General features: G+C 36.5%; 1 protein-coding gene across 1 annotated transcript in view; it reads left to right on the top strand.

The window, feature by feature from the left end:
- LOC135692111 (serine/threonine-protein kinase SMG1) overlaps nucleotides 1-11938 on the top strand; it is a 43704-nt gene extending 31766 nt beyond the window's left edge. The window contains exons 62-81 of the mRNA XM_065210147.2: nucleotides 155-250; nucleotides 455-613; nucleotides 1199-1474; nucleotides 1915-2023; nucleotides 2212-2516; nucleotides 2701-2810; nucleotides 3157-3229; nucleotides 3485-3580; nucleotides 3761-3937; nucleotides 4089-4213; nucleotides 4666-4744; nucleotides 4890-5018; nucleotides 5322-5420; nucleotides 5921-6020; nucleotides 6527-6638; nucleotides 7217-7302; nucleotides 9548-9688; nucleotides 9915-9971; nucleotides 10325-10431; nucleotides 10578-11938. Of these exons, the coding sequence (XP_065066219.2) occupies nucleotides 155-250; nucleotides 455-613; nucleotides 1199-1474; nucleotides 1915-2023; nucleotides 2212-2516; nucleotides 2701-2810; nucleotides 3157-3229; nucleotides 3485-3580; nucleotides 3761-3937; nucleotides 4089-4213; nucleotides 4666-4744; nucleotides 4890-5018; nucleotides 5322-5420; nucleotides 5921-6020; nucleotides 6527-6638; nucleotides 7217-7302; nucleotides 9548-9688; nucleotides 9915-9971; nucleotides 10325-10431; nucleotides 10578-10655 (2514 nt within the window). The 3' untranslated portion in view covers nucleotides 10656-11938. The remainder of the gene's footprint in view (nucleotides 1-154; nucleotides 251-454; nucleotides 614-1198; nucleotides 1475-1914; nucleotides 2024-2211; nucleotides 2517-2700; nucleotides 2811-3156; nucleotides 3230-3484; nucleotides 3581-3760; nucleotides 3938-4088; nucleotides 4214-4665; nucleotides 4745-4889; nucleotides 5019-5321; nucleotides 5421-5920; nucleotides 6021-6526; nucleotides 6639-7216; nucleotides 7303-9547; nucleotides 9689-9914; nucleotides 9972-10324; nucleotides 10432-10577) is intronic.
- The last annotated feature ends 32 nt before the right edge of the window (nucleotides 11939-11970 follow it).

Here is an 11970-nt window from a genome sequence, read left to right on the forward strand (position 1 = left end):
TTGATGTTTCAAGATATAACTTGTAACATTCTTGTCACGATTCAGTTCCATCTAAAAGTTTGTGGGATAATTTTGCACAACTTAATCCTTTTGTCCCGCTTGTATTATATTCAAGTAATATGTTTATTTTGGTAAAATTGGTCATTTATTCTAGCGTCCAAAGAATTTCCAGAAACAGGAAACCCTTGAGCAAATAAACAACTGCATGCAAGTTCTGTTTGCTTCTGTTAAAGTCTATGGCAGTTTTCAGGTTTGCTCTTAATTAAATTATTAATTGTAGCTGTTATCATGAAGAGATGATTTTTGTTTTTCACAATTTTTTGTCGTTGAATGCCGCTTTATGCATGCCACTTGATGTATGTCACTTGATGTATGTCACTTGATGCAATAGAACGTATAACAAAATCGACAGTTATCTTTGCCGTTTTATTGCCGGTATCTCTCAATCAAACAGGAAATGATGTCTAATTTTCGAACAATAATCTTGCCGGAAGCACTGAGGAGCATTCAAAATGGGGACGAGTCTTACGTGGCAGTCACGGGGGAATTTTCTGATTGTCTTCCCAAGGCGTCAATGTCATTGTCAAATATCGTGGAAAATCTGCAAGGCTCGGTGAGTAGTTGGGCAATATTGGCTCCGCCATATAAATAAATGTATTAAGAAGATCCCTGCCCGCTTTTTTGTTAAATTCCTGGCTCTGCTAGGAAGTTTGGCTGTTGTAGAAATTTTCATTTTACAATTTAGGTCAATTAAATAGGTATACGTTTGTTCCAATGTGAGATTTAGGAAGCGTAATACGTATTTACTGCATCGCTTCCATTGGTAGCCTGTCCTGAACAAATACCATCTTTTTTATTACGTCTACATCGGAATCCGCTGAAGGAAACTTTTTTCAGACTGGCTAGCTCTTGGTGCCTGTGGAGATGAATTCATTTATGAAGTAGGTCCCACTCGTAACAGATCGGAGGTTCTTGCAATAACACCAATACCGATTCGAGACTAGTACACTTAGAAGCGAGCTCAAGCCGAAATCTAACGGACATTGCAAGTAGCTCTTTTTCATGTCACTTGATGACAAAAATATCTGAATGAATTTTTTAACTGTGTAATGATTTTCAGTTTAAACGATGTATGGTTTACACTGTTCTTGGAAATTGTTTTTGCTATCATTTATGTTTGCATTGTACTTTTTTGTAGGCAACTGATGATAATCAGGAAGTGTACAGTGTTATAGAATCGATGAAAGATGACCTCGGCAAAATCATAGAACCCTTGGTGGAAACTGAGAACGGAAAAACAGAGAATGTTGGCGATACGAAAATGTCACCTGGTCAAATGCTTCTTGCCGGATTCAGTGGCTTATTCACAAAAATAGAGTCCGAGCTTGGTTCCTTGTATGATTCATTCAAGAAGTTCCAGCCCAGTGACTCTTTTGAAAACCTTGACCTGCACCAGGATCAGAAGTTGCCCAAGGTAGGATTATTTTCACCAAAGTGGTTGAGTATCATCCTCTTTACCTATCTTGCGTTTTAGCAGTCGTCTATCAATCTTAAAAAGCTAATTCTTGATTTTATTCGATTCAGTGAAAACAAAAAGTACTGGATCAGGTTTAGGCGACCTATATTCCCTTATCTTGTGTGATTATGCTTCAAGGAACTGTCGAATAGGAAGATTGCTTTTTAAGTCGAGATAAGGGAAGCATTGCCTTGTTCCCTTTATCTGAAAGTGATCATTGATTTATCTTCCCGTTTAAACTTTTTGAATTTAGGCTCTTCTTCTCAAACTATCTCAACTCATTTTGAATCTAGCCTGTCAAAAAGCTAATCATCTCATAAATATTACAGTATTTTAGATAGACGATACTCTGATCTTGGGATGTTGGTAGTACATTGTTTTCCACAAATTTATTTTAGACGAGCAAAAACATGGCAAATTTACCGTTTGGTCATTGCCTTGGTTATCTGTTTGCAAGAAGAATCCAAGTGATTGATAACTTTTTCAAAGCCTGTACAAAGCAAGCTGGTGAGTTGCCCAATTTTTCGAACTGAATTTATTTGTTTCGCATTGGCATATGATACGAATTTATGACATGTGTTCGGACATTTGGACATGATGTTTGTGATCTGGTATTATTTTTTGCATCGATTTATGATATTTGCATCTTGCAGCTTAAACACTGGCCATTATTGAAGTATACAGTATTTTTTCAGCTGCAACTAGAGGTATCACAGCCAATTTGTCAAATGTAGCAAATGGAGTTGAATATAACAAAGACGGCAACACTGGGGATCCATCGAAAACTGATTCAGAATCCATAACTGTGTTCAACGAGGAACTTCTTGCTTTCCACGTCAAACAGTTTGTCGCAGAATGCGTTCAGAAATTCATCGTTGGCATGCCATCCTACTCACTCTCCCAACTTATAATGTATTTTGTCAGCCTGCTCAACCCAAACGTTTCAAAAGATCTAAAAGACAAGAAGTGCAATACAAGCATCGACGACCTATGTAAAAAGGTATGATGTTTATTTGTTCCCAAAATTGCAACAATGTTTTCAATGTTCGCAGACTTTCTAGTAGTAGTAAATATACATTGTATCCACTTCAATTTTTTAATGATTTGACAAAGCACGTTTGATTTTTCTTGCCTTGATTAAGAATATTTGGCTCATTCATTTGATTCTTATTCTGTTTTGACAGGCTGTCGAGCACTGCTTAAAGAATTCTTCGTTCAATCACCACCATTTGAACAAAGCAACGTCATTGATTCACGCTCATGATGTAGCTTGGCGGAAGCATGACCTTGCCAGGTAAACTTTGTCCAACGAAAAAAAATTTGTGGAACAAGGTTGCGACAAGAGTTTGTTTCATCAAATGTACAATTTCCGTTAGTAGAAAGTATATGAACCGGAAATAGATAAACACCAGAACTGGAAATAAAAGATATTTGAACCTAAAGAAAACACAAGGGTCATTCCTAAATCTCAACAACTTTTCCTATGGGTCATTTGCCCCTTTGCTTGGCATAATCAAGTACGGGATGATGTGATGTGTAATGGCTGTTCCAGTCAAAAATAAAATATAGAAATGGACAAAACTAATTTAAGTTTTACGTTGCTCTAGAAAAGCATTTTTTTAGCTTTTTTTCCTTTAAAGGCGCCTGGAGTCAGCTGCAGTCGTGCAAAAAGACATCGTCCAACGTGCTCAGCTTCAGCTTGCACGGTTCCAGGTTAGTTTGTCACTTAATTTTCCTTTTTTATTGACCTGGTTCTAGCGTAAGCAGTATTAGGGGACAATTTTTAAGGAGACTCTAGATCGTGTTTATGAATATGGCACTATCATATGGACTTTATTGCCATTTCCTTTCCTCTCACTTGACTTTTTTATCCTGAAAAAATTTCTTCAACATTTCATACCTATAATTGCAGGAAAAATATCAACCCTGTTATGAAAGATAATGATTCATTTTCTAAATTTTGTTTAGTGGCTTTATGAGCAAATTCTCTGCTCTCCTGGCAAGAAGCATATCATTCCTATGGCAAGCCCAAGCAGAAGCTCAGTTCTCAGCGAAATCAAGAAGGTGAACATTTTAACCTTAAATGATCGTTGCTTTCTTGTGCGTTGTACCCCTATAACGGTAATCTTTTTGCCTAGAATGAAAAAATCTGAAAATCGATGGTTGATTTTATACCATCGTTGCTAACTGAATGTTAGATGTATTTTGAGAAATGTTAAATAGTGTTTTTTGTTCAATTCACAGCGTCTTCAGGCCATTAGTCAAATTGAATCTAGTTTCCCAAATATATTGGAACGCTACTCACAACTGCAATCATCGATCGAACAGAGACTGAAGTGGGCAGCTGGAGCTAATCCAGCATTGAACTTGGTGCAACATAAATTCGAGGAAACAGTAGGAGTCCGAGAGCTTCTCCTTGCGGTATGACATCATTTACTTGCAGGCAATATGCTTGATTTTTTATTGGGTGTTACATTTTCGTTCCTTGGCTTGCTTTTTAGGCAGTTAATAGAATGCAAATTTGAAGTTTGCTTCATGTCGAAGTTCTAGTAATGACTGTTTCTTGTTTTAGAGCGAAAAGAAACTGAGTCCAGAGGTGATTGAGCTGGCCAATGCAGTTTTGAGACTAGAAACATTTCGCATTTTCACCAAAGATGCTACTGCCTTTGACGCGTCTGTCGTGAGCCTCGTGCAGAAGTGTGTGATTTTTTTGCGTTCTTTAATTAGAATCCTTTGTACACCCTTCCATATTTATTGATGCATTGACTCGCATTCTGTACTTATGATAGTTAAGTTCAGCATAACTTATAGATATTGGTTGAAAAGTCTAATTGCACGCGAACGGTCCCATGCTTCATTTGTTTTGATCTAATGGTAACTGTAATTATACTTTTGAATCTCGCATTTTTTCTTACAAATTTCCTTTGAAAACCAGTTAAGGAGCTTTTTCAAAACTTTCCTGTTCCCCTGGTTTTTTCGAGGCGATTGTTACTGAACAGAAATTCTCGTAAAGATATGCGTGAATTTATTTTTACCACTTATATACACTTTTAGGAAAACATTCTTGCACGCAGCTATTTCGAAAGACGCCATTTTAGTGAAAACTTAAGGCTGTTTTTTAGCTTTCATTATTTTGTCTTCCATTCTAGATGTAAGGAGTGTTGTGAAGCTCTTGAAGCAAACACAGGGGAACTTGGCGACGTCGAGCAGCTTATGATGAATCTTCAGGTATGTCAAAAAGAAAACTTTATATGACAAGCCAACCTTGGCTGTGAAATATATTCTGTAGCTAGAGGTTTCTTGAACTTGTGCCAACCCAAAGATCACTTCAACTTGAGCTTATCTTTCATGTCATTTCTTAATTGATGTTTAGATCCCTATACCACCGAAGGAACCGATAAATGTGGAATGGATGAAGAATCGACTTGATACAGCTGATAAGAAGCTTAAGACTTTAAGAGCTAAGGAAAGAAACTTGAAATCAACTAGCAACAGCCATAAGGTATGGGTCACAAGAAATTAATTTTTCTGTTTCACCTTATTTATTTAGCGTTTAGTCAAACAGAATTTTGTATTACATTCTACGGATCAATGCAACCGTGTATTTGATGGGCTTGATGTTTGTTAAAAGTTTTCCATTTTTGTTTTGCTTTGTTTCTAAGGTTTTTCGTTCTTGTAAGTGAAGAGAAAGCTATTTTACGATGAAATTCAAATGGAGCCATTTATACATAGCATCACTTCTTTTGGTATAACAAACTGTATGTGGTATAGGATATGATGGAATATTTTGATTGCATTTCATTAGGAGACCGTAAAGTCCCATGTTCAGTCAGTAAAGAACTTGCTAACTGGTCATAGCTCATTAGTTGGTGATGTGAAATCATTGCTGAAAGCATTGGCCAAGGTATACAGCCGCCGTATAATCATTAACACGTAAATTTTGCCGATGCATGCAATCATTTACTCGTGTATTTTGTCTTTTAAAGTCATACATGCAGCCCGTCTGAGTTTTTGAAGTACATGTCATACATGCAGCCCGTCCGGTCTGTCATTTAGTGCTTACCTGTCTATAGGAAGAGCTGTCCACATGTTTTCACGCTTAATGCAATCATTCGGCGATGCTTCGCATTTAGCGTGAAACTCGGAGTTGTAATTTAGAATCATTCTGCTTATGCACCAGAGCGTGATTTTATAGTTTTGTTAGTAAAAAAGGATAGTAGACATTTGCCAGGCTATAATTGTGTGTATCAATGAAAACCAAAGTGCAACTTTTTTCGCCACAAGGGACTAAAGAACTTTGGGATCTTTCAGTCCAAGAATCCATGTTATTATCAGTGTCCTTTTATTGCCTCAGCAACACACTGCAATTCCCGACCTGGTTAAAAGATGTTATTTTCTTTTCAGGACGAAGAAGCACCAGAGTGTATAGTTGTGCGAAATTTCATTGCAACTCACAACAAGTTTTCTGAAGATGCCTCGAGTATTCTGCGAAAAGTTCTTCAACGTAAGAATAGTGTAACTTGGATAAAAGAATCTCATTGATTCGATGTTGGCAATGGCATCATTTGAAGGCAGAATTTAGGCAGAATTTAGGCAGAATTTTCCTTGCATAGTAAAAAATCCTGAAACTTGCACAGTAAAACAATGCGATGAATAGCACTCATTTAGATATGTTTTTGTCCTGTCAACCTGAAATGTACCATGATTTCTTGTTAATCATATATTATATGTAACAGATTGATTTGAACAAAATACTTAATCGATTCAGTCAGTTATATACAACATCTTATTTTACACATTGTTCAGTTGATATTTCCATCACCAGAAAAAATGAATGGTAAACTAAGAATGCTACTGTGTTAGCTTTGTTTTTGAAGAACTGTGCACTAGGTTCCCGATTATGACATTATAACTTTAATTTTTTCTCAATAAGATAAATCTTTCAATTTATTATCAATTTTTTTAAATGCAGCTTCTTACTCACTGTAGATGAATTTTCTTTTTTTGTAGTTTGTAGTGCGACCAAGCCCGAAAGTGAATCAAAGGACACAAACCAGTACAGCTGCGAAGGATCTAGTGATGTGATTGACAAAATAAGAGAGCTTATAGTTGTCACAAACTGGTGGGTCTAGTAGGCTTTGGACAAGCGATGTCGCTACCTCTTCGAATCCTTTATTTTAAGGGCCTTGGCAGCGCTCATTTAGTTGAGAAATGTTTGCATCCCACATTAAGAAAATGTTTACCTTCTCTAAATTTCTTTTCATTAGGTGATTCACTTTGCCTGAAATAAAGATGTCTTTGTCATAAACAGGAAAGAGTATATCTGTGCTAATTATCATGCATTTGATGGTCATTTTACAGAAGGGTACAAACTGCTGGCCTCCCCCCGATTACGCCAATCAGTGTACTAGTTGTATGCTTATTTAGTAAAATATTTTATTTTTATAGATTGGTGCTATTTAAAATTTAAAAAGAATTTCTTTGGTAATGCAACATGCTTTTCACATTGTATCAAGTAAAACAATTAATTTCACATGTACAGCTCTATCTTCCTCATTACGTGACTTGACTTAGAAAGCATTGCATTGACTGTCAAGCATTAACTAAAAAATCAATCTGATCATGCCGTTTGTATCAAATGAGTTAAAGAAATAATTTTTTAGCGCTAAGAAGCTGTATATAAAAATTCATTATTTTTAGGCTTCATGATCAGCTTTTAGCATTTGCTTCGAATGTGCTGGTGGATGACAATGAGGACGAAGAAGGCCCACAGACGTTTGCTTCTGGTGAGTGTTCTCCGTTTCCCTTACAATTTACCAAAACCCCGGCATACCATTTTCGTGAAACGTTGCTCTCACGTAATGTGCTCAAATCCATGACAAAATTTCCAACCGGATTGCCATGTGATGCTTTAATGTTCTACGATTTTGGGTAAAACTACCTAACGTATTACCAACTTTCTTCGTGGTACTAGCATTGAAAATTGCTTTAAAAAAGCAAACATGTTGAAATTACTTAAGCTTTACATCTAGCACTCTTCAGAGTATAAAATGTCCGAACATAGATCGAATATTCTCAGCTAGGTAAAAAATATATATATATATACAGTTGTGGAACCAAATAGACCAATCAGGAGCACAAGTAAATGTTTTAGAGGTTTCTCAATCGGTTACGCTTGCCTACTGAAAATATTGCAAATGAAGTCCTAGACTGAAAACAGTCTTTTAAACGAACGATTTTTAAGTTTCCTTTGCGATTTTTTTAAAAATTATACTTGATATTTTAGGTTGCTGCACAGTTCATTTAAAATTGTACTCGACTTTATGTACGAAGAATGGCTACACGATTTAGTTACTTAACGATTATTTTCTTGAACCCATGCAATTTCTTAGATTTCCAGCCGATTTTTAGATTGCCGGACGATTTTTAGATCGCAAGATGATTTTTAGATTGCTAGACGATTTTTAGATTGCCGGACAATTTTTAGATCGCTAGACTATTTTTAGATCGCTAGACTATTTTTAGATTGCAAGACGATTTTTAGATTTCCAGAGGAGTTTTAAATTGCCAAACAATTTTTTGATTGCCAGACACTTTTAGATTGCCAAACAATTTTTGATTGCCACACGTTTTTTTGATTACCAGACAACTTTAAAGATAAACTGAACCGCAAAACTGTTTTTTGGTATAATGTAGAAAATGATGCGTAGAATCTGAATTTCAAGTTTTCGGCTAAGTATTGCTTTCCGTTTTGTCGCAATTCTGCTTCAAATGTCAAGAAATTATCGCCGAGGCTCGACTATTGTCGGCATTTCATGTAACTCAGCGCGCGTGACGTCACAAGAACAAAGTTTTATTCCTTGAGTCACACACGAACGGACCAGTTCAGTTTATACAGAACAGATTCTTTTCCTGAAGATGTATGTAGCTTTTGATCCCAGATATATGAAAATTCGAGGCTTATAGAATGTACAAAGGCTATGTACTGGCTGGTACTGCATAATGTTGGGAGGGAATTCAAGTTTGGAAGGAATAGACACTTTTAGCTGCTCAAAGAAATTCTCAATTCTGAAGTAAATCATGCGGCGAATGTTAGAATTTTTTCATTTCATCGCGAATCTAGTATATTTTTTTCGAATGAATCTAACATATTATTACTTTGCTATACGATGTCTACATCCAAATAAACCATGAACGTTATTTTGGGTTTGCAAATTAATTGGTGCAACCGAGTTTCAGGGGCGCAGCGAGAGTTGAATTTGTTTTCCTGCAAATAACGACAAGGCAATGTATGGAGCCTTGCGAAAATTGGTGATTCAGCGAGGTCTGTAGCGAAACCTGTAGCAAGTCACCCTTTTTAAGGAACCCGTAGCATATCACCCTTTTTAAGGAACCCGTAGCAAGTCAAGAAATATAGGCCCCTAGATTTTTAAAGAAATAATGAGAATGATTTCTTGTTTTGAAGTGTCAAATTAATATGAAGCATCTCACATCTAATAGCCCGGAAATAAAGCCGAAACCTACTCATTTATTGTATCGATGCTTTTCCTCAAAATCATAAAATTACGGCCTTCCGGACTGTCGTGCTGCTCAAGTGATTTGAACATGGTGTTTGTGACGTCACGATTATGCGGAAGGCTCGGGCATACTCGTCCGTGCTCGGAAAATGTTCGGTGGCTTTCTTTGACGCTCAATAACTCTAAAACTGTGTTGAGTATTAAACAACTGATAATGTCTCAAGGATTGATGTTCAATAAGCTTCAATTTGAGGTCAAGTTAATTTTGCATTTCAATTCACCTTTAAGATTGCCAGACATTTTTTGCTACATAATTTGTTAAATAGTTTAATAAGATATTCAAAATTACTACATGATGCTTTCGAAATTATATATCACTTTCATAGAAGGCTGATTTAAATTCTAGATTGTTATGCGATTTTCTAAATTGTAATTTGAAAGCTAGCTTTACCAGCTGTATCATCTTGGGCTGTGAGATGAGATTGCATTAGTGTAATATGCCATTCTTTTGTAGCCCTAAGAAACCAGAGCCCGCCTAAAGTGCCAGATTCGACTTCCAATTTGACGCCAAAGCCTCAGGCCCAAGAACCAGACGGAGCCAGTACCAATTCTGTGCTTTCGCCAAATATGCAACATAAGATAGTTGCCCGTGGTGGTGGGTTTTCTTTGTACTTCTCACTGCATGCTTGGGATCATACTTGGTTTTTACCTGAAGCCCGGTTGGGCGATCAACCTGAAGTTGTTAAAACTTTCCCAAATATTGAGTTTTTGTGGTGAATTCGATAAGAAATCAAAATGCTTTTAACATTGCTTATTTTTGCTACGTTCCATTCCTATTCAACCATACTGCTTTAGATATCAATTTAACATTTTTGCCGTAGGTACTACTAGTCCAAAGCAAGCAATTGGTTTGACAAAGGATCCAAAATCGGGTAAAGGTAAGAGTCCGTTGTTTATCATCAAACTTAATTCTTTAACCATTTTTGCTTATATAAAATGCAAAAATAATCCAAAAATTTTGCAAAAATAATTACTTCCCATTTTCAGGGATTGAGCCTAAGTTTGCGAGCTGAAGACAATGTTCTCGTTGATTTGAAAAATACATTGTTACTTTTCAGATACTAACGTGGCATATTTGGTTGCAAGGGATATCTAAAAAATAATGAGTTTCCTTTCATAGTTCCCAACAAATACCTGCTATAAAGTTTCTCTAATAGATTACTGACAAAAAGCGTCTGCTATCCTTTCTGGCTCGCTTTCGCGATGTAAATTATTTGGTGTCTTTTCTCAGCTACTCAAGAGAAGAACATGTATGCAGTCAACGTTTGGCGTCGTATCAAGGCAAAATTGGAAGGCAAAGATTTGGATTTAAATCATCGAATGACCATCCATGAGCAGGTAAATTGTAATTGTTTTTAAAAATCTTTAAGCCACTTTGAAAATTATTCTCGCTTTCTGTTTTTAAAAATTGTATTGGAAGCAACTAATTGGTCTAAAAATAAACCTGGAAGAGATTTTACTATTTCTGGTTTTTCAATCTTTAGGTGGATTTTGTCATAAAGGAAGCTGTAGATGTAGACAATCTCTGTCAGCTTTACGAAGGATGGACACCGTGGGTGTAGAACGGAATGTGTGCCGCCTCGCCCGAGGTTTTGGATAGATCACTGTGGAATCGTTGTATTCCATGCATGACCAATACTGCCTGAAGAGTCGTTGTTGGAAGCCAGCAATCAGGACCAGAATGAGTAGACGACGAGCCAGTCCTTAGGTGTTGGCGATCAGCTTTTGCAGAAACAGCCCTGTCGCCTTTGGTTGTAGTTGGTGCTCTGGTCCTTTCTTATTTGCAAAATCATGCAAAGTCGCTTTGCAGCTTGAAATTTAATTGGTTAAACTGAATTGAAGCGACACATACAGCAAAAAGAGTAGCTGCTTGGCTAATTTTGCTGTCGAAGTCAATTCACTGGTATTTAAGAAGATTGGTTTGATCTCTGGACATTGAACCCGAGCATACTGTTAGCTACACGTAAACATCTTGTCAAGGCCAGGGGTCATCTAGTATGTAGCATTACTTCGCGCTCGGGGTGTTCATCCAGTTGCTAATGTATGTCTCATTCGCCGAGGATGTCTTTATTTCTGTCATGCAATAGCATGCTGTTTGAAATATTTCCTTTCATTTATTGCGCTCAATTTTTCTTTGATATCATAGCAGCATATGCTGTTCCTTTGGTCAAACTATTGAACCATTATTGGATTTGTCTACTGTTGTTGAAAGGATGCTTCTCCGTTTCTTTTAGCGGATCAAATCAGAAACTAATACATCGTGTGATATCTTTTCATAAGAACCTGTTATTAGTAAAAAAAGGGAGGCACTAATTCTGAAAGTCATAAGCAACACTTTTTTTAAGATGAAATGAACTTTCAAAGTTAATTTCAAAGTTTCAATTGCCTTTTATAGTTGAAATAGCAGCTATAACTTACGTTTAATGAGAAGCTTCAACAGTTGGTTCAAAGAACAAATGAACGCCAGATATGCTGGTACTGTAGTTGTAACAATATTGGTTTTGGTTTTTTCTACTAGAGTGTAAAATGCTTCATTCTTTAAATGTCAAAGTCGTTTTCTTTTTCAGATATGTTTCTTTGATTATTAGCCTAGTCGCTGCAAGTTGCTTATACATATTCAGCATTTTCGCCTTGCGTCGTACATTGGCGTGAACTAATTGCCAGCACTTTGTTTAAATTACGCGATTGTAGATTTGTTATTGTTATTTGACTGTTATTTGAGCATGGTAGATTTCACCCCAATAGCTGCTTTCATGTATACTTGTTTTCTTGTTTATGTAACAATTTTGCTTTGGCGTTTGTTTTACTTCTTGTTTTATCAAAAAATGGAATTCCTGTTTCCAAATGCGAGTATCTCTGTCCACTTGTTATCTGTCT

This window comes from Rhopilema esculentum, chromosome 13, assembly GCF_057945365.1.
Source record: "Rhopilema esculentum isolate cy_ngs chromosome 13, ASM5794536v1, whole genome shotgun sequence".
NCBI lineage: Eukaryota > Metazoa > Cnidaria > Scyphozoa > Rhizostomeae > Rhizostomatidae > Rhopilema > Rhopilema esculentum.